This window comes from Camelus ferus, chromosome 5, assembly GCF_009834535.1.
Source record: "Camelus ferus isolate YT-003-E chromosome 5, BCGSAC_Cfer_1.0, whole genome shotgun sequence".
Taxonomy (NCBI): Eukaryota; Metazoa; Chordata; class Mammalia; order Artiodactyla; family Camelidae; genus Camelus; species Camelus ferus.
Genome location: NC_045700.1, coordinates 50,956,440 through 50,982,035, shown reverse-complemented (window position 1 = coordinate 50,982,035; position 25,596 = coordinate 50,956,440). Strand labels below are relative to the sequence as shown.

The following is a 25,596-nucleotide window of genomic DNA, read 5'->3' as shown; positions in this document are numbered from 1 at the left end:
TCTCCATTCTCGATGACTGAGGAACAGCAGAAGCCGAGTGAACAAATAAGTGAAAAAACGGATGCCTATGGAGAAGAAAAATGTTACAAGGAAGTTCAAGTTCAAAATGAAACCTCTTTCTTCACTATGGAAAGAGAAAAGATAGAAACTGGTTCTTCTGAAAATCTTCCTAAATTGGATGAGGCACATACAATGGAAGTAACGGAATCTGAGCCCTCCCTAACACAATACTTACTTACTGCTGGAAAGCATGAAGTTCCTGAGACTAGAGGCACCAAACCCAAGGCAGAACTTGTCCAGAGTGAATTGATCACATCAATGGAGGTTGAAGAAGTAACTTTCAACACTGTGTATGAGTATTACAACCAACAACAGGAATCACTAGGTCGCCCTTTTTCTCCGGAATCTGATGTTTCAATTGATGTGGCAAGTACAAGCAGTGAAGACATTTCTGAGCTAGATCAGTTTTACACCCCACCATCCTCTGTTGAACATTTTGAAACTCCAAAATCTCCTGATTTATATTTTACTCCTTCAGATACAACTAAAAAACCCTCAACAAATGTGGGAGGTGAGACTATTGAAAGAACCACACCTTTAGAGGAGGCTGCTGAAAGGTACTCGACACCTTCCGAAGGTGAGGTGGCAGAAAGATATTCCACACCTGCGGGAGAGACACTGGAAAGATATTCCACACCCCTAGGAGAGACTCTAGAGAGATACTCCACACCCCCAGGAGAGACGCTAGAGAGATATTCCACACCCCCAGGAGAGACGCTAGAGAGATATTCCACACCCCCAGGAGAGACGCTAGAGAGATATTCCACACCCCCAGGGGAGACACTAGAGAGAGATTCTACACTTTTAGGAGGAGAAACAGTTGAAAGATACTCTATTCCTACTGGAGGACAAAACCTTGCTGGAAACTTTAAAAGGTACCCATCAAAAATAGAAAGGGAGGACAGTCCATCAAGTGAGCATTTCCAGACACCTACAGAAGAAAGAAGCTCAGCTTATGAAATGTGGCGTTCGGATTCATTTGGCACGCCCAGTGAAGCCATTGAACCAAAAGACAATGAAATGCCTCCATCTTTTATCGAACCTCTGACAAAACGGAAGATCTATGAAAACACAACCTTGGGCTTCATTGTTGAAGTTGAGGGCCTTCCAGTTCCTGGTGTGAAATGGTATCGAAATAAATCTTTGCTCGAGCCAGATGAGAGGATCAAAATAGAAAGGGTGGGGAATGTGTGTTCTTTGGAAATTGCTAACATTCAAAAAGGAGATGGGGGAGAGTATATGTGCCATGCTGTAAACATCATAGGGGAAGCAAAGAGCTTTGCGAATGTTGATGTAGTGCCCCCGAAAGAAAGAGCAGTGGCACTCCCACCTCCAGTAACACATCAGCATGTCATGGAGTTTGATTTGGAAAACACTGCATCATCAAGGACACCCTCTCCTCAAGAAATTGTCCTAGAAGTTGAATTGAGTGAAAAAGACGTTAAAGAATTTGAGAAGCAAGTGAAGATAGTCACAGTTCCCGAATTTACTCCCGATCATAAAAGCATGATTGTGAGTCTAGATGTTCTTCCATTGAACTTAGCAGGTCCAGCTATGGCGTCAAGTGAGGAAGAAGACAAAGACTTAAAAATTGACTTAGAAGTATTCGAAATGCCTCCTCGCTTTATAATGCCTATTTGTGATTTTAGAATTCCAGAAAATTCAGATGCTGTGTTCAAATGTTCAGTCATAGGGGTCCCTACTCCTGAAGTTAAATGGTATAAAGAATATATGTGTATTGAGCCAGATGACATTAAATATGCAATGAGTGAGGAGAATGGAAGTCATACCCTTAAAATTCGCAACGTCTGTCTTTCTGACAGTGCAACATACAGGTGCAGAGCTGTGAATTGTGTAGGGGAGGCAATCTGTCGGGGATTCCTCACCATGGGAGATTCTGAGATGTTTGCTCTGATGTCAAAGAAAAGTAAAGTGACTTTAAGCAGTTTGAAGGAAGAATTAGTCTTAAAGAGCAAATATGCAGACAGCTTTTTTGAATTTCAGGTGGTGGAGGGACCTCCCAGGTTTATCAAAGGAATTTCTGACTGTTGTGCACCATTAGGAACAGCAGCGTATTTCCAGTGTTTAGTCCGTGGCTCTCCGAGGCCTACGGTTTACTGGTACAAAGATGGGAAACTGGTACAAGGATCAAGGTTCAGTGCGGAGGAAAGTGGCATAGGGTTCCACAACCTGTTCATTACAAGCTTAGTGAAAGATGATGAAGGTGAGTACAGGTGTGTAGCGACAAACAAGTCAGGAATGGCGGAGACCTGCGCAGTGCTCACCCTGACTTAAAGTTCCTGGTGCAAGCTGTTAGTGCCTGTGGAATGATGAGAATCAATCTGAGTGCTCTCACATTTTCCAAATATAATAATTTCCAAATAGGTCTACTTTGTTTAAACACGTCACATTGAAAAACCCCCTGGGAAAATAGTTTCTTTATGTGGAAATCTCTTGTTCGTAATACATGTAAATATTCTGTCATCTAAACTGTGGAATCATCACCTGTGTCAATTCTGCTGTGAATCATCAAATACAATTAAACGTCTCCTTGGCTACCTACTTGTCTGTATTTCTGCTTTCTCCTCCTTCCTCCTCCATGAAGTGTTTTAGCAGGATGCATTCTGTTGTAGCAGATAAACTATATAGGCAAAGTAAAATGTGAAATGGAAGACCATGTCAGATGACCACACAGACAAATTGGTAAGGTAAAATCTTTCTGCTTTGAGTCATTTTTGAAATGATAACTCTTTTGCATCTAAATCCATGCTTATTTACTTGGACTTCCAATAAACCAAACAACAACAGAAACCAGCTTTGCGCAATTGGTAGCTAATGCTATAAGCTGTTTTACATTGCAATCTTAATATTTTTTGGCTGTTTTAAAAATATTTTCATTATTAATATCCCTCTTAAGTGTTTTAACTCTTGCTGGTTTTGAAGGGACCAATGATGCTCTCTTTGTGGGTGGAGTTTAGACATTTGCAGAATTTGCAAATAAAGATCTTTCCACTTTTGGTGGGGAGGGTATAGTTCAGTAGTAGAATGTATGCTTAGCATGCACGAGGTCCTGTGTTCAATCCTCAGTACTTTCATTAAAATAAACAAACAAACGAAAGTCTAATTACCTCCCCAACAAAATAAATAAATAAATTTAAAAAATTTTTAAAATCTTTCCACTTTTGGAAATACCCCATTTTCTCAATTTTTGAGATAGCACTAAGTGTAAAATGCAGCATTAATTTGATACTAGCCTGGGGGGGAAAGAAACTGCTGTGTTACATTTATATATAGATTTTAAACTGCAGTCCAATTTCAGAATCTTTAGAAAAAGAAGGCAGGATATCTTAGTATCGAGGGGATATGGTAACTAGTATTTCCAATTATATACAAGTAACAAGATAGTAAGCTTTCCTGTCATTTTCACTGAATTTCACTTTTAAAACTAACTAGAAATCAGTAAGCTTTTAAATTTAAGATGTATATATGTTTCTAAAGTGACTCTTTTTGTTTTTCAAAATTATAATTATAGTAAATTCACAAGATCCTTAAATTGTACTTATGTATTAGTGAACTAAATTTTCTCATGGAAGATGTAATAAGTATAAAGAAATTCAGTTTTTTTTTTAATCTAAAAATGAGGGGTGAGACCAAAAGACTAGAGGTGATCATTCAACTCTGTGATTCTGTGCCATGACAGTGGTAACTTTTTAAAATATAATTTAGAATAAAGTTTAGTTTTGTAATAGATGACAACAGAAATAGTAGAACACAGTAATAAAATTGTGAAACTTCTCTACCTCCATCACTAAATTACTCACTGTTACCTAATGACTGTATTTGTCCTTTGCATTGAGCAATTTTTATGCACCATGATCATACTAAAATATTAATTTTCATTTAATTTTAAAAATAAATATTTAATTTAAATTTAATTCTCAAAAGAATTCATATATCCAATTATATCTTTTATGTTTCCTTCATCTGTCAATTTTTTTTATTCCCATAATGGAAATTCCCTAAAAGCCTTTCAAATTAAAGAAGAAACTGGGAGAATGTGTACAATATGAAGCAGTCAGGCTCACACCCCACCCACCCTATCCAACAAAGAACATTTGCTTTGCTTGTTTTGAGTCACCATAACTTTTTGAGACAGATACAATATTGTGGAAAAATAATTTCTATTTCAACCAATGAGCACACAATATCTGTGATCATAATTATAGATATAATGTAATATATCACATCATAAATCCCAGAAATAGAACTAATTCTGTAGTTTAGGGACTTAGAATTTATTCTACTTTTGGTCACATAATCAGTGTTTAAATAAATTAGAAATTCAGGTCATGACAAATACGATAAGCACACTTTACCCAAACATTTACAACTTACCAATAGTTCAAACTTGTTCTTAAGAAAAAGAAAAGAAAAGAAAAATCTTTAATGCCTTACAGGATTGTCAGGAAGAGCTGAAAAATACACTTTTACACACACAAGAAGGTAGGCTTTATTTGATTTTGCTCATTGGAATTCTGTAAGTGTCGAGTGCATTGAACTTGAGGGTATTCAGAATGACAATGACTGAATAAAGAAAAATAAGCCTTGCCCCACACTTGGCTTACTTACTAATTGTTGTAGGTAATTAAATGGATTTTTTTTTAGTTTTCTGACTCAGGAGGTACATAACTTAAAAGCCTGAAATATTAGTATCTCTGATGCTGGATAGGAAATTCATTGTATTTTCATAGTAGAGTTTAGACATAATTACTGGCTGTTAAATCTACATGTATTCCTAACTACACCTTTCATGTTTCAGCCCTCTTGAATTTCATTTACTATCTGTTTTAATGGTGAAATACCATGTTTTAAACTAAGGGAAAACAATTGAAAGTATTTCAACATATTAGTGAATAGGGGTGTTTTCACTGTATTGACATTCATTCCCAGGTATTTTGGGAATTCAAGTGAAGGGAAAGCTGACATGAGTGATATATTACAGATTAAATATAAAGTGGGCACCATGGGTATGTGAAATTAATCAGTGGCTTTACAGCTTACTAACTGGGTAATAAATGAGTCTGTATTCTACATGCTACAGGTAGGTTTGTTTGACCAGTGCGTTCACAGCCAGCAGACACTGGGGTCCTGCCTTCTAAAGCTTATACATTCAAACAGAAAGGAATTAAAGCATGAGACTATTCCATGTGATGCAAATGGAGTGAACTAATAAAATAGTAAACCTCCTTTTAGGTTAGGTAATAAAAGCAGTATTAACAGCTGTTCTACACACCCAACACTTCATGAAAAGCTGATTTCTTGTTACCAAATTACATGTCTTTCATCCTGTCACTCAGGACACTGTTTAAAGAGTATCTGTTATTCACTGCTTGTTTTTCTGTTCAATAATACTATATAGGTATTTCTCGCTCAATAAAATGTAATCAAATTTTTAACATTGGAACTTTCTCTCATTTCTGATTCTCCCACTTTCTTAACTTTTAACATCAGCCTCATTATAAAAGCATTGTTGAAGTAATATGGCAATTTACACAGGCAAAAGAAGGCCTGCATTTCTAGTAACTAAGAACAGATTAAATCAAATAAAATTCAAATTAAATATTTCCTGTAGCCCCTTATTTGTAATAGTGGCTTCAGTTTATAAGCTGTAACTAGAACATAGATGTTCTATTTTTGAAATAAGCAGTTTTCCATTTGATAATGAAGATCTCAAACTCAAGAAAACTCTAAATATAAATAATAATTCTAGATCTTTTTAGAAACGTATTTAAATAATCCTGAATTCTTTTATTACAAATATTTATCCAGCAGTTTTTCAAACTTTAGAATTGGGATTCTATCGCAAAGAGAACTCATAAGAGCATCTTTAAAATTTATAAACTCTAACACAAATGAAGTGGATTGAAAGTTGCATCAGTGCAGTATTTATAATCATATAATATGATATAATAAGCTAAAGTGAAAATTTTAGAAATGTGCTTTTTGATAAATTAATCTTGAAATAATCTAACGATTCCAGGAATGAAGCAGGAGACCAGCAATTGGTGCATAATTCTTTGACTTCTCTTTTGTTTGTTTATTAAATACTATTGATTATACAATAATAATCCTTTTTCCCCACGCAGAGTTTTCTAGTTCTCTTCTGTCTGCTGAGCAAGAAAGACTTCAGACTGATAGCTCTGGCATTCATTTATCTAGTAGAAATGAAACACTTGAACTTCTGTCTGAACCTCCAGTTCATTCAACTAAACTTGATTCCAAAAAGGAAGGCAGCGTCCCAGTTTTCATCAAAGAGGTGTCAAATGCTGAAATAAACATAGGAGATGTAGTTAAACTGTCTGTTACTGTCACTGGCTTTCCCAAGCCCCAAATTCAGTGGTTCTTTAATGGAGTAATGTTAACCCCTTCAGCTGACTACAGATTTGTTTTTGATGGTAACGATCACAGCTTGATCATTCTGTTCACCAAATTTGAGGATGAGGGAGAGTATACATGTATTGCCAGTAATGAATATGGACAAGCAATTTGTAGCGCCTATCTGAAAATAAATTCCAAAGCCGAGGGGCTCAGAGAGACAGAACCAGAGGAGAAATCTCCAGAAAAGCTTGAAGGTCCTTGTCCTCCTTACTTCCTTAAGGAGTTAAAACCAATTCGCTGTGCTCAAGGGCTCCCTGCCATCTTTGAGTACATGGTGCTTGGAGAGCCTACACCCACTGTTTTGTGGTTCAAAGAAAACAAGCAGCTTTGCACCAATGTTTATTATACCATCATTCATAATCCTGATGGTTCCGGAACATTCATTGTCAATGACCCTCAGAGAGAAGATAGTGGTCTCTATGTCTGTAAAGCAGAGAATGTGTGGGGTGAGTCCACCTGTGCCGCAGAGCTGCTCGTGCTTCCGGAAGACACACACATGATTGATGCCCCCTGCAAAGCAACGTCCATGCCAGAGGCACCTGAAGATTTTCCACAGACATCCTTAAAGGTCCCCACATTGGACTCAGAGCAGGAAATTGCAGCTTTTGTAAAGGACACCGTTTTGAAAGCGGCTTTAATGGCAGAAGAAAAGCAGCAGCTTTCTTATGAGCATATTGTTAAAACCAGTGAATTGAGCAGTCAAGTTACTTTAGTAGCTGAGCAACGGCAATCCACAGTCATGCTGGAGCAGAAGATGCCCACTCCTGAAAGCACCAGGGAACATCCTTCCATCAGTGGCACTATTAATGTTCAGCCTCGCAAGGAACCACCTCCCAATTTACAGCTACAGATCGTCCAGTCCCAGAAAACCCTCCCCAAAGAAGATATTCTAATACATCAAGAGCCTGAGTCCCAGGTGGTTCTATCAGGTACTGAAAATATCTTTCCAAGTGCCATGTCCGTAGAAGAAATTAGTCCATTAACAGCTGAGCCTCTGAAAACTTTATTAGCTGAACCTAAAGGGAGTTATCCACAGTTGTCAATAGAAGAAACTCCAGCCCATTCATACCCAACCTCTGTGACTGAGGAAGTACTTTTACCAAAAGAAAAGACAGTGTCCACAGTGGAGAAAGAGCAAAGAGTGACTCTTCAAAAACCAGAGGCACAAAGTGCTCTCATCCTGGAGCGGAGCTTAGCTGAGGGTCACGTGGAAAGAATCCAGGGTCCTGACGTCCTGATCTCCCAGGTCCCTTCAGAACACACGGGCACAGAAGATGAAATCTTGATGGAAAGTGCTGATCAACTAGACAGTGCAGGGCAAGATTTTGCAGCCAGGGTTGAGGAAGGCAAGTCCTTAAGGTTTCCGTTAGCATGTGAGGAAAAGCAGGTACTGCTCAAAGAAGAGCATTCTGACCACTGGGCAATGCCCCTGAACCAAACCACTGAGTACACAAAAGAGCCCATGGCGATCCATGGTGTGCAGGAGGTGCAGGGAAGTGACATTCTTTCTAAGGAAAGTTTGCTTTCTGGTATCCCAGAAGAGCAACGACTACACCTGAAAACTCAGATCCGCAGAGCTTTGCAAGCAGCAGTGGCCAGCGAGCAACTGAGTCTTTTCTCTGAAGGGTTAAGAAACATTGAAAAGGTGGAGGTCAAGGCCATAAACTTCACCCAAGAGCCCAACTGCATTATGTGCACCTACCTTATTACGTCAGTGAAGTCTCTGACTGAAGAATTAACCATCATTCTGGAAGGCATTGATCCTCAAATGGCTAACTTGAAAACTGAACTTAAGGATGCTTTGTGCTCTCTAATATGTGAGGAAATGAACATCTTAACAGCTGAGGAGCCTAGAGTTCAGAAAGGAGACCAAGCAGGCTTGCTGGAAGAAATGGGTACTTTTTCAGAGCCACAGAAGGTTGACACGATCACGGAGCCAGAAGTTGAATCTAAATATCTGGTCTCAACAGAAGAGGTCAGTTACTTTCATGTGGAAAGTCAGGTCAAAGCTGTGACGACCGCAACTACTTCCACTGCCATCTCTGGTGAGAAGCAGGGTGGGATCCCAAAACCATCAGAGGAAAAAGAGAAATCCTCTGAAGGTGATACTGAGGAGGAGGTCGGCCCAGTAGAGATCCAGGAAGCTGAGGGTGGCTTCCTCAGGGAGGATGGTCCTGTTGTACGTACGCCCTTGGTGGACACCATGGCTGAGGAAGGCGACACTGTAAGCCTCACGTCATCCATAACAGATGCCAGAGAGGTGAACTGGTATTTTGAGAGTAAACTGGTGCCTTCAGATGAAAAGTTCAAGTGTTTACAAGATCAAAACACATATACGCTAGTCATCGACCAAGTCAATACAGAAGAACATCAAGGAGAGTATACGTGTGAGGCCTTGAATGACCACGGAAGAGCAGCGACTTCAGCAAAACTCACTGTAGTCAAAAGAGGTTGGATTTGAAGGATTAAGTGGATCCAGTTCTAACATTCACTGGACTGGAATGATTTAGGTTTCCTCACTGAATTTTCACTTATCTGCCATTGCCAGAATGCAGTTTATTTAGAGTAAGAACGAAATCTCAGACATAATCATGGTTATTAACCTTTCTCCTTTTCCCTTACTGCCTTACTAGGTGGTATCTTATATCTACACTGATACTTATTTTTAGAATAAGACATATTTTCATATATTTCACAATCCTGATACATTTTTACTTAATTTTTACATGAAAATACTTTAATAATTTATAATAAAAAGCTGTCAGTGAACACCTAGTTACCCCGAAATCCCCCGTCTCATCCCTAAATTCAGAATAACCATGATTAATTGTCCATTTGTGTGTCTTGTTCCGATTTCTTTTTTGCCGTTGTTTCACTCTATCACTTTATTTAGTGTACGGTGTTTTTTTCACGTTGTTCTCAGTATTCCTAGTCAGCATGGTATATTTAAATATATCACGTTGCTATGCATGTAAGCATCACATTTTAGTCGTTTTTTTCACTATTCACTGAAAAGTTAACAACTGAATATGTTGAAAGCTGCTTATTGTCTTCTCTTGCTTTCAGTGATCTTTCTCATTTTCCAGTCACTTGTCTTAAACAGCTACAATCCAACTCACCAGTTTCAACTGTTACACTTCATTAACAGCAACAAAAGAAAGAAAAGAAGAATGTGGTGAACCTGATAAGCAGGTGTGCTAATGGCCTCTGCTTCCCTTTGCAGCTGCCCCAGTGATCAGGAGGAGAATTGAGCCCCTGGACGTAGCCCTGGGCCACCTCGCCAAATTCACCTGTGAGATCCACGGTGCCCCCAATGTCCGGTTCCAGTGGTTCAAAGCTGGCCGAGAAATCTACGAGAGTGACAAGTGTTCTATTCGATCTGCAAATTATGTCTCCACCCTGGAAATCCTGAGAACCCAGGCTGTTGACTGTGGCGAGTACACCTGCCAAGCTTCCAACGAGTACGGCAGTGCCAGCTGCACAGCCACGCTGACTGTGACAGGTAAAGGCCGTGCACTGATGCAGGTGTTACTCCGTCTCATGTTACTGCCTGTTTTGCTTCTCGTACAGGTGCAGGAAGTGCTTGTCCTCCTCACTGGAGGGACCAACAGCCAAGGTGGTGACAACATGGCTAGCTACTGCAGAGCATGTGTGAGACAAGGAATCATTACTGACCATCGTATTTCTAACAGTGGTGAAAGAAAACACTAAAAACAGTTCATTGTTTTGAGATTAATGTCGAGGAATCACAAAAGCAGTGGTTCCTGAGAGTTTGGAGGTTTTTTAGGGGGGATTCTTTTTCTTTTCTTTCTTTATTTTTTTTTTTAATGACTAGCTTGGTGGAAATGTCTTAGATAACTGCTAATACCCTGGCTTGGCCCTTAATATAAAAAATTTCAGGACAGTTTGGTGCTATTAAAAAATAAATGATTTCCCAGTGTATTTAATAATTAGGAACCAGTTAACCAATTAAGAACAGAATTACAAAATGAAAAAACTCCAGAGCATAAAACTAAAGTTGAACAAATCCTAGTAAGATGGGGAGCTAGTGCAGGACTGCAAACTAAGACTCTCAGCCTAGGCTCTGTTGCTAATTTAAAAATAAGAACAACTACGCGCAGATTCTGTTCTCAGTTTTCTAAAGACACATAGGATGACGTTCAAGTAGTTAACACATACCAGATGTTTGAATTCCCTTATTAGCAAAAAAATGTGTAGCTCTTTCCTTTCTCTCCGCCCACCCCCACCTCTCTCGTTCTCTTTTCTGCTTTCTTCTGCCCAAGGGAAAGTGTGAGTATGAACTGTGGTTTAGAGTCAGGGGTAGCAGTGACTTGTATTATTGAAAGAAGCCATGTGCTATATGTCAACGTGGGATTGTCCCTTGGTCTTCTTTTTCAATGAGAGCACAGAGGGGAAAGGCAAATGCTGCACATCTCTTTGACTTGAAAAAATCAGGATCCCTGTAGCTTCCTCTCCTCTACAACTCTTTTATATTAGAAACTCCACACCCCAGGCCCATGGTGACCCATCTAGTGGTTTTCACTTTTTGTAATCAAACAGTCTCAAAAAAAAAAAAAAAAAAAAGAGCCTTCATGCAACCAAATGCATGACATTATTCTTAATGACACTTTGGGAAATTTCTTTACCCAAAGTAGGCCAGCTGAGCAATGGGGACTAACACTTGAGCTTCAAATCACAAGAGGAAAGAAGGAAGAAGATATTTTTTTAATTGGAAAGAGAGATTCATAAAGGCTAGCTTCCAAATGCAGAAAGGAAATGGAAAATTACTGCTATAAATATTTTTACAATTTTGAAATGATTAGCGGATGCTTTTAAAGTTGAGCCACTTAAGGGTTTGCTGGCGGTTGACGTGAAGGTTATAGAGACTACTCAAACTTTTTATCGCTTGATAGCCCTACTCTTTAGAAAAGTCACGTACATCTTCTTTATCTTCTTTATATGGTCTTCAAATTTGCAAAATTAAAGTGTCAGCTGAATTGTTTATCACATAGCTCAAACAATTAATCAGCTAGTAAAATGGACAAATATTTTGCAATAGCAAGTTAATGTTGCAAAATAAAGGAACATTTGTTCTTTCCTTTGATAGCGACATTTAAAGTGCCGTCTTGCTCCTCTGTAAAAAAACACTGTCATCTTTGCCTTCAACACATCTTTTCATCTTATTAATACATTACCTTACTTTAAATAATATCTTATATCTATCAAAAATTATAATGCATCTTTTCTCTTTCTCGGAATGTATAATTACAGTGAGAGCTTTGTGGGGACAAAATATAATGCTGAAAATGTTTCTTTTACAGAGGCATATCCACCAACCTTTTTCTCCAGACCTAAGTCCGTTACAACTTTTGTGGGTAAGGCAGCCAAGTTCCTCTGCACAGTGACAGGGACTCCCGTGATCGAAACCATTTGGCAGAAAGATGGTGTTGCCCTCTCGCCTTCCCCTCACTGCAAGATTTCAGATGTAGACAACAAACACATTTTAGAACTCTCAAATCTTACAATTCAAGATAGAGGGGTTTACTCCTGTAAGGCTTCTAACAAGTTTGGAGCTGACATCTGCCAAGCTGAGTTGACCATAATCGACAAACCGCATTTCATTAAAGAGTTAGACTCTGTACAATCAGCTATCAATAAGAAGATCCACCTTGAGGGCCAAGTAGATGAAGACAGAAAAGTCACAGTGACATGGAGTAAAAACGGGCAGAAACTCCCCCCTGGGAAAGACTATAAGATCTATTTTGAAGATAAAATAGCATCACTTGAGATCCCTCTGGCCAAGCTAAAAGATTCAGGAACCTACGTTTGCACAGTTTCCAATGAAGCTGGAAGCAGCTCTTCTTCAGCAACAGTGACTATCAGAGGTAAGAGATGTGCAGCAATCTTCACTCCCTTCTCTGAAGGGATGCCCCAGTAGAAACACTGTTGACAAACAATGCAGCCAGTGCATCTTGTGATGAAAATAATTTCATCCAAGCAAACACTTTGGTTTGGGAAAATCCTGGCATTGTTTGATTTTATTTTTTCAGTCTTCTTCAGAATTCAGTTAACTCTTGTTTGCTTAAAACTGTCTGCCAGTAACACAGCTTGCTTCAAATGTTTTCAAAGAACTTCAAATGTCTGGGCAGTCCTTAACAATCTTCTTTTGTAAAATTGCTTTTTGTATGAGTAGAACTTGTTTCTGTTTGTTTGTTTGCTTGTTTGTTTGAATCGAGTCTGGGAAAGTGTTTTGGAATCATGGAAGCAGAAAGTGGTGGCATACACCACCACCTTTTCAGAAATGTTGTGAAGATATTTTATGTGTGTTGTGTGTCCCTTTGTTGCATGATGTCTGCTTTTCTTTTGTGTGGTTTATGCTTCAGGTATCTTTTCCTTTTTCTGTTCTGTTGACTGCATGTAGAGCCACCATCCTTTGTGAAGAAGGTGGATCCCTCTTACCTAATGCTCCCAGGTGAATCAGCACGCCTGCACTGTAAGCTGAAAGGCTCACCTGTGATCCAGGTTACTTGGTTTAAAAATAACAAAGAACTTACCGAGAGTAACACAATCCGAATGTCTTTTGTCAATTCGGAGGCTGTGCTCGATATTACGGATGTCAAAGTGGAAGACAGTGGCACTTACTCGTGCGAAGCAGTGAATGACGTGGGCAGTGACAGCTGCAGCGCTGAGATAGTTATCAAAGGTTTGTTGACTCCATCGCAGTCCACTGTGTTTCTTGTGTTTCTGAGAAAAGCTGTTCTTTTTCATTGCTTGTCACCCGTCACTTATACAATGCTTTCGTGCTTTTGTAGAACCTCCTTCTTTCATCAAAACTCTTGAGCCAGCAGATATAGTGAGAGGAACAAACGCCCTCCTTCAGTGTGAAATCTCAGGCACAGGACCATTTGAGATTAGCTGGTTCAAGGATAAGAAGCAAATTCGGAGTAGCAAAAAGTACAGGTTGTTTTCTCAGAAGTCTCTCGTGTCCCTGGAGATATTTTCTTTCAATAGTGCGGATGTTGGGGAATACGAGTGCGTTGTTGCCAATGAAGTTGGGAAGTGTGGCTGCATTGCAACCCACTTATTAAAAGGTTAGTGCCCGAAAAGCGCGGTCTCTTTAATAAATTGTCAAAATCGCTTTTTTAACCCGTGGAAGGAAAACTGGTCCTTTTTTTTCTTCTCCTAATCCCTGAAAATATGTTTTGCCTTTGGTTGTGACCTGGGACCCTAGGGACCACCCAGGCTTTAGCTGGAGGCTAGTGCAATATTTAATTTCTAGTAACAAAAGTGAATTGCATGATAAACAATTTTGTTGGCTTGATAACCATGTATCTTCTATGCTTTCTCTTGGATGGAATTATAATTCCTCTTGAATTTTATTTTTTTCTTCTAATTGACCAATACTACAGAGTAGATCATTGTAACCTCAATGAAATTCTTTTTTACGATGTTGAAGTGTTTGGAACTTGATAAGTTTTGTACGCTCTCTCTCTTTAACTAGAACCACCCACCTTTGTCAAGAAAGTAGATGACTTTACTGCACTAGCAGGACAAACCGTTACCTTACAAGCTGCCGTGAGAGGGTCAGAACCCATTTCTGTCACTTGGATGAAAGGACAAGAGATCATTAAAGAAGATGGAAAAATCAAAATGAGCTTTTCCAGTGGTGTTGCGGTCTTGATAATCCCTGATGTGCAGATTAGTTTTGGTGGCAAATACACATGCCTGGCTGAAAATGAAGCCGGAAGCCAAACATCTGTTGGGGAATTAATAGTTAAAGGTTCGTATGGGAGCATTTTAATTTTGAGTTGATCTTTCCTTTTACAATGAAACCTTAACACATAGTTCGGAATTCTTACTATTTAATACCATTGTAGAACCTGCCAAAATCATTGAGAGAGCAGAACTGATCCAGGTGACAGCAGGAGACCCAGCCACGCTGGAGTACACCGTCACAGGCACCCCAGAACTTAAGCCCAAGTGGTACAAAGATGGGAGACCTTTGGTTGCCAGTAAGAAGTATCGACTAAGTTTTAAAAACAATGTTGCCCAACTCAAATTTTATTCGGCTGAACTACATGATAGTGGCCAGTACACATTTGAGATTTCCAATGAAGTGGGCAGCAGCTCCTGTGAGACGACTTTCACTGTACTAGGTTAGTATCTTTAGAAACCTAGGCTACCCATTCCTTTGAAACCCAACAAATGACCAAAATGAAAATCACTGAGCACTTTCCCCCATTGTTCTCTCTTCTCTTCTTGTGCCACAAACAGATCGAGACATTGCTCCGTTTTTTACCAAACCCCTACGCAATGTGGATAGCATTGTTAGCGGTGCCTGCAGGCTGGACTGCAAAATCGCTGGCTCCCTCCCCATGAGGGTGTCTTGGTTTAAGGACGGTAAAGAAGTAGCTGCCTCTGACAGATACAGAATAGCCTTTGTGGAAGGCACGGCCTCTTTGGAGATAAGCAGAGTAGACGTGAACGACGCAGGGAATTTTACCTGCCGAGCCACGAATTCCGTGGGCAGCAAAGACTGCAGCGGGGCCCTGATTGTGCAAGGTTGGCTGGGGGGCTGCATTTCATTCTTACATAGATCACGTTCAAATTAAGGCCTCTTCCCTTCCATCGCACCTCTTAACTCTTTGAAATTCTTTCTTATACCCCTTCTTTAGAACCACCCAGTTTTGTAACCAAACCTGCGTCAAAGGATGTTCTGCCTGGCTCAGTCGTTTCCCTGAAAAGCACCTTCCAAGGGTCTGCTCCTCTCACAGTCAAATGGTTTAAGGGTGACAAAGAGCTGGTTTCTGGTGGAAGCTGCTATATCACCAGAGAAGTCTTTGAAAGTTCCCTGGAACTCTATGTAGTCAAGACCTCTGATTCAGGCACATATACCTGTAAAGTCAGCAACGTGGCTGGAACCATGGAGTGCAGTGCAAACTTATTTGTAAAAGGTTTGCATTGTTTCCTTGACCTCTTTGTGTTACAATTATAAATTCTTTCCTCTTCCTCATGTTTCTTACCAACTTCCTTCTTCCCACAGAACCTGCCACATTTATTGAAAAATTAGAGCCATCACAGCTGTTAAAGAAGGGAGATGCCACCCAGCTAGCCTGCAAAGTAACGGGCACCCCTCCAATTAAAATAACATGGTTCGTGAACGATAGGGAAATTAAGGAGAGCAGCAAACACAAAATGTCTTTCGTGGAGTCCACTGCGGTTCTAACACTTACAGATATTGCCGTTGAAGACAGTGGTGAATATATGTGTGAGGCTCAGAATGAGGCCGGCAGTGACCACTGTGGTAGCATTTTAATAGTCAAAGGTTTGTGTTCATGTTATCCCCTTGTGTTCCCAGAGTTGTGGCTCAGAGCCCAGACTCCTCCCCGTTAACTCACAGTAACTCCTTTCCTACTATAGAGTCACCTTACTTTACCAAGGAATTCAAGCCCCTTGAAGTGCTGAAGGAGTATGACGTCATGTTGCTGGCCGAGGTGGCAGGCACGCCTCCCTATGAGATCACTTGGTTCAAAGACAATACAACACTGCGAAGTGGTAGAAAGTATAAAACCTTCATTCAGGACCAGCTGGTGAGCCTGCAGATCCTCAAGTTTGTAGCCGCAGACGTGGGCGAGTACCAGTGTCGGGTGACCAACGAGGTGGGCAGTGCCACCTGCAGCGCCAGGGTGACTTTAAGAGGTTCGTGTCAGTTCTCATGGCAGACTGGCTTTTCTGCGGAGTCAGCTCTTTTTTTTTTTTTTTTTTTTTCGGTAAAGCCAGTTTTTCTCTAGAGCTAGCATTGATTGAGAATTCATTCTTCCACTAGAACCCCCAGCCTTTGTAAAGAAGATTGAAAGCACCAGCTCCCTCCGAGGAGGCACGGCTGCCTTCCAGGCCACGCTGAAGGGCTCCTTGCCCATCATGGTGACTTGGTTAAAAGACAACGATGAAATCACCGAAGATGAGAACATAAGAATGACCTTTGAGAACAATGTGGCCAGTCTGTACCTCAGTGGCATTGAAGTCAAGCATGATGGGAAATATGTCTGTCAGGCCAAAAATGATGCAGGCATACAAAGGTGTTCTGCATTACTTTCAGTGAAAGGTTGGTTCAGAAAGTTTGCCGTGGGGAAATGGCCAAAAAACAACAAAAACAAAAAACAGAGATGTAAGCTTTTCAGCAGAGCAGTTGACAACCCATACCTCTCCCTTTGTTTTCTGCAGAGCCTGCCACCATCATCGAGGAGGCTGTGTCTATAGATGTCACCCAGGGAGACCCAGCCACTTTGCAGGTTAAATTTTCAGGGACCAAGGAGATTACAGCCAAATGGTTTAAAGATGGTCAAGAACTGACCTTGGGCCAAAAATATAAAATTAGTGTCACTGAGACAGTCTCTATACTGAAGATTATTTCTACAGAAAAGAGAGATAGTGGAGAATATACTTTCGAAGTCCAAAATGATGTCGGGAGGAGCAGCTGCAAGGCTAGCATTAATGTGTTAGGTTGGTACAGCTTTTCTATGGGGAGAAACTGAGCATTTTTAGCTCCTTCATCTCTTAAAATTTTAGAGAAACTACAAACGGGTAGATTGACCTAATATTTTGGTTTTTTGCTTTTTCATTGCGTAGATCTTATCATACCTCCCTCATTCACCAAAAAGCTGAAGAAGATGGACAGCATCAAAGGGTCCTTTATTGACTTAGAATGCATAGTGGCTGGGTCACATCCCATAAGCATCCAGTGGTTCAAAGATGACCAGGAAATAACAGCTAGTGAAAAATACAAATTCTCTTTTCATGACAACACTGCTTTCTTGGAAATCAGTCAGCTGGAAGGCGCAGACAGTGGGACCTACACCTGTTCTGCCACTAACAAGGCAGGCCACAACCAGTGCAGTGGCCGTCTGACAGTCAAAGGTCGGCAATTTCTGTCTCCAAAACCTATTGCTCTCATTTCTTAGTTCTTTACCTTTGTCGATCTGTTGTAAAATAAACCTTCCTTTCTCCTTTTGCTGCTGCTTTCACCCCAGAACCCCCTTACTTCATGGAAAAGCCACAGTCACAAGATGTGAATCCCAATACAAGGGTTCAGTTAAAGGCGCTGGTGGGTGGCACTGCCCCCATGACAATCAAGTGGTTTAAAGACAACAAAGAGCTGCACTCGGGAGCAGCTCGCTCAGTTTGGAAGGATGACACCTCCACCGTTCTAGAGCTCTTTTCAGCCAAAGCTGCCGATTCGGGGACCTACATTTGCCAGTTAAGCAACGATGTTGGCACAGCAGCCAGTAAAGCCACTCTCTTTGTCAAAGGTCTGGTTTCTCTATCTCTTCGCTGTCTTGCTTGCCTTGATTTTCTTGGGGTGGGGGAAGGGATGAGGCTTAAGAAGGCAATTTTGCTTATTGGCCTTCCATTTAAAAAACTTTCAACGTCACACATTTTTCCCCATCTTTAGAACCTCCTCAATTCATTAAGAAGCCCAGCCCAGTGGTGGTGCTGAGGAACGGACAATCAACAACATTTGAATGCCAAATCACAGGCACTCCAGAAATCAGAGTTTCTTGGTACCTGGATGGGAATGAGATAACAGCCATCAAGAAACATGGCATTTCCTTCATCGATGGTTTGGCCACTTTCCAAATTTCTGATGCCAGGGTAGAAAATAGTGGGACGTATGTCTGTGAAGCTCGTAACGACGCAGGCACGGCAAGCTGCAGCATTGAATTAAAAGTGAAAGGTCAGTTCCTGGATCTCCTTTCCTTTCTGGCTGTGCTGCTGGCTAGGACTCAGAGTTCCCCTTGAGTAAGCTGTTCTCTGTCTTCCTTTTGAATCTTTAGAACCTCCCACCTTTATCAGGGAGCTGAGGCCCGCGGAAGTAGTCAGAGACAGTGATGTGGAGCTGGAGTGTGAAGTTATGGGAACGGCTCCGTTTGAAGTCACGTGGCTGAAGAACAACAGGGAGATTCGAAGCAGCAAAAAGTATACCCTGACTGACAGAGTGTCGGTGTTTAATCTCAGTATAAACAAGTGTGACCCTTCCGACACTGGCGAGTACCAGTGCATTGTGTCCAACGAGGGTGGCAGCTGCTCTTGCAGCGCTCGAGTCTCTCTGAAAGGTCAGTGAGCCACACCGGCAGCCGGCTACCGGATAGAAGTTCTGTAATGCTCTTTAGTTTTATGGTTATGGGTAGGAGCTCAAATATACCTCTTCTTTTCACGCTGTCTAATCACAGAGCCGCCATCATTCGTTAGGAAGATAGAAAATGTCACGACTGTTTTGAAAAGCTCTGCCACCTTTCAGAGCACGGTGGCGGGCTCACCTCCCATCTCTATCACCTGGCTAAAGGACGATCAGATTCTTGACGAAGATGATAATGTTCATGTTTCATTTGTGAACAATGTGGCCACACTTCAAGTCAGATCTGTGGATAACGGGCACAGCGGAAGATACACATGTCAAGCCAAGAACGAGTCAGGCGTTGAGAGGTGTTACGCCTTCCTTTTAGTACAAGGTGTGTAAGCAAGTCCCCTTCAAAGTTATTCTGTGGAGACCATTTCATAAGCAGTTCCCTATTTCCGGTGGCAATATCACTGAGACTCATCCACATTTTAATTCTTACTACAGAGCCTGCTCAGATCCTAGAGAAAGCTAAATCCGTTGATGTCACTGAGAAAGACCCAGTGACTTTGGAGTGTGTTGTGGCCGGAACGCCAGAACTCAGAGTGAAGTGGCTTAAAGATGGGAAACAAATTGTGCCCAGTAGGTATTTTTCGATGAGTTTTGAAAATAACGTGGCCAGTTTTAGGATCCAGTCAGTAATGAAGCAAGACAGCGGAGAGTACACTTTCAAGGTGGAAAATGACTTTGGAAGCAGCAGCTGTGACGCCTACCTGAGAGTGCTAGGTTTGTGTCTTGGCCCCGGTCAGCCTCCCTTATGTGTGTTATGTCCTTTGTACACAAATGGCAGCATATTAATGCGTGTGTTTTGCTATTTGCTTTGGGCAGATCAAGATATTCCTCCATCGTTCACCAAAAAATTAACCAAAATGGATAAAGTCCTGGGCTCTTCCATTCATATGGAGTGCAAGGTTTCTGGCTCCCTTCCCATCAGTGCTCAGTGGTTTAAGGATGGAAAAGAAATAACTACAAGTGCGAAATACAGACTTGTCTGTCACGAGAACACTGTGTTGCTGGATGTTAATAACCTGGAATTAGAAGATACTGCGAATTACACATGCAGGGTCACAAATGTTGCAGGGGACGATGCATGCAGTGGCATCTTAACTGTAAAAGGTTAGAATTTCTTTACCTCGTCCTGATTCTTCTTTGTGATCACTTGTAAAATGCTGCACTCTTTCTTGGTATCCTCTAGAGCTGAAAGTCTCAATAATTCTGTTTCTTTAGATACGTGTTTATTGAGTTCAAGAAATATTTGGTCATTACCTCTTTTCAGTAATGTTTTCTTATACGTCCGAAAAACTATCAAAATAACTATGTGGACTTTAATTATATGTATTTCTTTTAAAATCTGTAGAACCACCAAGCTTCCTAGTGAAACCTGAGCGACAACAAGCCGTTCCTGATTCTACAGTGGAATTTAAAGCAGTACTAAAAGGAACCCCACCATTCAAAATAAAGTGGTTTAAGGATGATGTGGAACTTGCCTCTGGACCTAAATGTTTCATTGGCTTGGAAGGGTCAACTAGCTTCTTAAATCTCTACTCGGTGGATGCTTCCAAGACTGGACAGTATACTTGCCAAGTTACCAACGATGTTGGTAGCGACTCTTGCACTACAATGTTGCTTGTAACAGGTGTGCAAGTTTGATTGTTTTGTGTTTCTGTCTGACCTGTGGCTCTGGTCTGTTCTGTAATCTCTTACAATGCAGCTACCCAGCCAAGAAAGTACCCTTCTTCCTAATGCAGTACACCCTGTTTGCCAGGCACTGTTCATGTTTTTTTCTTGCCTACATACTACCTAATTGAACCTTTGTTATTTATATCTATTCTGCTGCCTCATAATCTCTTTTCTTCACTCTCTAGAACCACCGAAGTTTGTAAAGAAATTAGAAGCATTCAAAATAGTGAAAGCAGGTGACTCAGCACGACTTGAATGCAAGATAACTGGATCCCCAGAAATCAGAGTTGTGTGGTACAGAAACGAACACGAGCTCCCACCCAGCGATAAGTACAGAATGGCTTTCATTGACTCAGTGGCCGTCTTACAGATGAACTATCTTGGTACTGAGGACAGTGCAGACTTCATTTGTGAGGCTCAGAATCCTGCTGGCAGCACCAGCTGCAGTACCAAGGTTATAGTAAAAGGTAGAAACCTCTTTCTTCTGTTCCTCCTTACCTGAAACCCACCTTCTTCTCCCCAGGGTATCAAAAGTTCTTCATTCTTTTACTGTCACTTTTAGATTCCATTTGAGATCACAGAATATTTTCTCAAACTAGCATTATTTCCCTTTTTAGATAATTTTTTCTTCTTAAGATTTGCTTACATGCAGCCAGTCATTCTGGGATATTTTTCTTGTGATTCCAATGCCACAGTTCTGATCACCTCAGTATATTAGCTGAGCAGTTCAAATTTGATGTCTCAGAAACACACAGAAAAAAACCAGCTGGGCATTTTAAAATTAATTTTGCCTTCAATCAGCTTATAAATATATCATCATCTTCACTATAATCTTTATCATTAAAAACAAGGAATATTTACTGCATGTATATAAGGTTCAAGCAATACAGGTTTTAACTTTACATTTACAACAGGACAGTTATATATGTTTTTTTCTCTCTGAAGAATCAGTTCCTGTTTTTTGAAATTTTATCACTGTACCTTAGTGCAAATAGTACTAGTATTTTCCAGAATCCTTGTCACAAAGTCCAAGTTTGTCATGTTGTGAGGCAGCCATTGCAATAACCACTTGTTGAAGTGGACGACGTAGATCACAGACATTGTGATAACTTCCAAAGGTCCCAGTTCTAAAGCATATACCAAAAAAATCCATCCCTAAAGTCAGGATTCCACATCTCATGCTGATAATATTGATTCATATGCTTGGGTTTGGGAGGTTTATTTGGTTTTTGTTTTGTTTTACAATTTTGCACCAGTCTTCACCGTACAAGAGAAATTAGCAAGGCAGAGTAGACAGAATGTTGAACTGCTCAGTAGGGTCTGTGGCTTCTCTGAAGCTCTTATCCCTCAACACTAACGTGCTGGACCTATTGTAGTATCTTGACTCTTTCATCCGATTTAAAAGCAAAGAAGTGAAAACATTCTATTAAGTGAAGCAGCCCAGTTCATGAAGAATTCTTATTTTTTACAGAACCACCTGTCTTTAGCAGCTTCCCTCCTGTGGTAGAAACCCTTAAAAATACTGAAGTTACTCTTGAATGTGAACTTGCGGGAACACCACCATTTGAGGTGGTGTGGTACAAAGATAAGCGGCAACTCCGAAGTAGCAAGAAATACAAGATTGCATCCAAAAATTTCCACGCAAGTATTCACATCCTCAGTGTGGACACTTCAGATATTGGTGAATACCACTGCAAAGCACAGAATGAAGTGGGAAGTGATACTTGCGTTTGCACTGTAAAATTAAAAGGTAAGCCTTACTTCCTACACGTGGCAGAAATGGCAGGAACGTGCAAAATGCTTATTTTTTTCCTCTCTCTCTCTTCCATTATCTGGGCAATCTTTTCAACAATCTCCACCCATCTTTCTCTGTTCAGAACCACCAAGATTTGTCTCCAAACTGAACAGCCTCACGGTTGTAGCTGGTGAGCCTGCTGAGTTACAAGCAACCATAGAAGGCGCCCCGCCTATTTCTGTCCAATGGCTTAAAGATAAGGAAGAAGTGGTTAGAGAAAGTGAAAACACCAGAATTACATTTGTGGAAAATGTTGCAACTCTGCAGTTTACCAAAGCAGAACCAGCTAACGCTGGGAAGTATATCTGCCAAATCAAGAATGACGGTGGAGTGAGGGAGAACATGGCCACACTGACTGTCTTAGGTTGGTATAATACGGTACAATAGTCTTGATAGAAGGAGGGGCCAAACTCTGAGATGACTTCCTAAAAGATACTAGTAAGAGTCTCCTTTTCTGAATTTTTAGAGCTATATTGATCCACACCTATTTCAAAGGTTTAGGGGAAAGGACCTAATTGACCTTGCAAACACTCTCTTTCTGTGTCTATGATCCTAACAAAAATTAGCCATCTCTTCTACTATTTTCTTGATTGATTAGCAGCTATACTATGACTGTCTTTGGTTTAAGCACGAAAAAAAATTGGGAGCCTAGCCTATGCTACAAGGAAATTTTGTTTCCAAGGTTCTAATTATTAAAACCAACGAGAACTCCAAAGATCGAATTTTGATAGGGACGGCTTGCACTGTCATCTTGGGGCATGTTACTGTTCAGTTTTGCAGTTGTTTGGATAACAGGTTGCAAAAAATTGTCTCTAGCACCTTAAAGTAGAGCAAAAATACCGAGTAATTCATAATAACATGTAGGCTTTGCTCTAAAGAGAGTCAAGTGCAAATCAATATGTCTTGTCTCATGTACATTGATTGCCTGAACTGTTTTGGAAGTCAGCTAGTGTACAAACACATTTCTTAATAATAAGTCCTATCATTTCATGGCATCGTGTAATTATGGAATCCCATTTTAAGGTCGAGAGACAGCGAGAACCCTACACTGACCCATTTTATTGGAGGAAACAATCTTAGTGAATTTGCTAGTAGAGACAAGGGAAGGGTAACAGACTTTGATGGGCGGCTGTCGCATTTTATTTCAGAGCCTGCAGTCATTGTTGAGAAGGCAGGACCGATGACAGTGACTGTAGGGGACACTTGCACTCTGGAGTGTAAGGTGGCTGGCACTCCCGAACTCTCAGTTGAGTGGTACAAGGACGGAAAGCTGTTGACCAGCAGCCAAAAACACAAATTTAGCTTCTACAACAAAATCTCTTCCTTAAAGATTCTCTCCATCGAGAAGCAGGATGCAGGCACATACACGTTCCAGGTTCAAAACAATGTGGGAAAAAGCAGCTGCACAGCTGTGGTTGATGTTTCAGGTTGGTTTCAATCTTTTCCTCGCATTTCTTAAGCACATTTCTTTCACAAGTTTTCATCTCTCACATCTCCTCTGTTCTTTCGAATCACGAGTCTCTTGCCTCTCCTCACATAGACCGGATGGTTCCTCCCTCTTTCACACGAAGATTGAAGGATACTGTTGGGGTGCTGGGTGCATCTTGCATCTTGGAGTGCAAAGTGGCTGGATCATCGCCCATCTCTGTTGCCTGGTTTCATGAGAAAACCAAGATTGTCAGTGGAGCAAAGTACCAAACCACATTTTCAGATAATGTCTGCACATTGCAGCTGAACTCTCTGGACTGGTCGGATATGGGCAATTACACATGCGTGGCTGCTAACGTTGCTGGGTCTGACGAGTGCCGTGCAGTGCTGGCCGTACAAGGTCAGTGTTAGACACTCATGCCCTTTCTTACACAATTCCTCTTTGTGGGCACATCCAGGTTGACACACATTCCAGCGTATTCTTTTTGCTTCATAGTTGCAAGTAAATTCAAAGCTGACGGGATCTTTTCATTGTCCTCCATGTCTGTGTAGAACCACCCTCTTTTGTGAAGGAGCCTGAACCTTTGGAAGTACTGCCAGGCAAAGACGTCACCTTCACAAGTGTTATTAGAGGAACCCCTCCATTCAAGGTCGGCTGGTTCAGAGGTGCCAGGGAACTGGTGAAAGGAGACAGGTGCAACATCTATTTTGAAGACACCGTGGCAGAACTGGAATTATTTAATGTCGACATAGGTCAGAGTGGGGAATACACCTGTGTGGTTTCTAACAATGCTGGCCAAACATCCTGCACTACCCATCTCTTTGTAAAAGGTTTGCTTGAGTATATTTGTTCTTCCTATTTTCTAAGTGACATCTCTGTTCGTGTTTTTACTATGTTGAACTGCTGTACTTTGTCCCTCACCAGAACCAGCTGCATTTGTGAAGAAGTTAAGTGATCACTCTGTGGAGCCAGGGAGGTCCATCATTCTGGAGAGCACCTATACTGGAACACTTCCCATTTCAGTCACCTGGAAAAAGGATGGTTTTAACATAAGACCATCTGAAAGATGCAGCATAGTCACAACAGAGAAGACTTGCATCCTGGAAATTCTGAACAGCACAAAAAGGGATGCAGGACAGTATACCTGCGAGATTGAAAACGAGGCAGGAAGCGATGTTTGCAAAGCTCTGGTATCAACATTAGGTGTGTTTCTTATTCTGTCTTAAATGACTGGCATTCGTCTAACATGAGGCTTGGTTTGTTCAGTTTTCTTTAGCTTCAGTGGCTGATTGTGAACCTTTCTTCTTTAGAACCTCCTTATTTTGTTACGGAACTGGAGCCTCTGGAAGCATCAGTGGGAGATTCGGTCTCTTTACAATGCCAGGTCGCTGGGACACCAGAAATCACAGTGTCTTGGTACAAAGGAGACACCAAGTTACGGCCAACTCCTGAATACAGGACCTATTTTACAAACAATGTGGCCACACTTGTTTTTAATAAAGTGGCTATCAGTGACAGTGGCGAGTACACGTGTAAAGCAGAAAACAGCATAGGAACTGCCTTTTCTAAGACTGTCTTCAGAATTCAAGGTGATGCTGTTATTTCAGAAATTAAGAAATTTCTTTTTTTCCTTAACTCCTTTAACTCCATGGGGAAATTTGTATTTCCTCTACTAATGTCTCAAGTGTTACTTGTCTTCCTACAGAGCGCCAGCTCCCACCTTCCTTTGCGAGACAGTTAAAGGACGTTGAGCAAACTGTTGGGTTACCAGTTACACTCACCTGTCGCTTAAACGGCTCCGCGCCCATCCAAGTGTGCTGGTATAGAGACGGGGTACTGCTACGAGATGATGAAAATCTACAGACATCGTTTGTAGATAATGTGGCAACTTTAAAAATTTTGCAGACAGACTTGAGTCACTCTGGCCAGTACTCCTGTTCAGCTTCTAATCCACTTGGGACAGCATCTTCTAGCGCACGACTGACAGCAAGAGGTTTGTTCCCATGTTCACCTTTCTCT

The 25,596-nt window shown here is 41.0% G+C and overlaps 1 protein-coding gene across 50 annotated transcripts in view; it reads left to right on the top strand.

Moving 5' to 3' along the window:
- Positions 1–25,596, top strand: part of TTN (titin) — a 269,971-nt gene that overhangs the window by 57,898 nt on the left and 186,477 nt on the right. For 49 of the 50 annotated variants that reach the window (XM_032479832.1, XM_032479831.1, XM_032479812.1 and 46 more), the window contains 29 exons: positions 9,722–10,000; positions 11,820–12,383; positions 12,920–13,201; positions 13,311–13,589; positions 14,000–14,278; positions 14,376–14,654; positions 14,773–15,060; positions 15,174–15,452; positions 15,542–15,823; positions 15,919–16,197; positions 16,325–16,603; positions 16,723–17,001; positions 17,128–17,415; positions 17,529–17,807; positions 17,951–18,232; positions 18,333–18,611; positions 18,729–19,007; positions 19,121–19,399; positions 19,502–19,789; positions 20,031–20,309; positions 20,539–20,820; positions 21,825–22,103; positions 22,231–22,512; positions 23,297–23,575; positions 23,689–23,976; positions 24,129–24,407; positions 24,502–24,780; positions 24,888–25,166; positions 25,283–25,570. In XM_032479832.1, the coding sequence (XP_032335723.1) occupies positions 9,722–10,000; positions 11,820–12,383; positions 12,920–13,201; positions 13,311–13,589; positions 14,000–14,278; positions 14,376–14,654; positions 14,773–15,060; positions 15,174–15,452; positions 15,542–15,823; positions 15,919–16,197; positions 16,325–16,603; positions 16,723–17,001; positions 17,128–17,415; positions 17,529–17,807; positions 17,951–18,232; positions 18,333–18,611; positions 18,729–19,007; positions 19,121–19,399; positions 19,502–19,789; positions 20,031–20,309; positions 20,539–20,820; positions 21,825–22,103; positions 22,231–22,512; positions 23,297–23,575; positions 23,689–23,976; positions 24,129–24,407; positions 24,502–24,780; positions 24,888–25,166; positions 25,283–25,570 (8,436 nt within the window). Of the gene's footprint in view, positions 1–6,206; positions 8,949–9,721; positions 10,001–11,819; positions 12,384–12,919; positions 13,202–13,310; positions 13,590–13,999; positions 14,279–14,375; positions 14,655–14,772; positions 15,061–15,173; positions 15,453–15,541; positions 15,824–15,918; positions 16,198–16,324; positions 16,604–16,722; positions 17,002–17,127; positions 17,416–17,528; positions 17,808–17,950; positions 18,233–18,332; positions 18,612–18,728; positions 19,008–19,120; positions 19,400–19,501; positions 19,790–20,030; positions 20,310–20,538; positions 20,821–21,824; positions 22,104–22,230; positions 22,513–23,296; positions 23,576–23,688; positions 23,977–24,128; positions 24,408–24,501; positions 24,781–24,887; positions 25,167–25,282; positions 25,571–25,596 lie in introns of all 50 variants that reach the window. The other variant, XM_032479833.1, reaches the window with a different exon arrangement.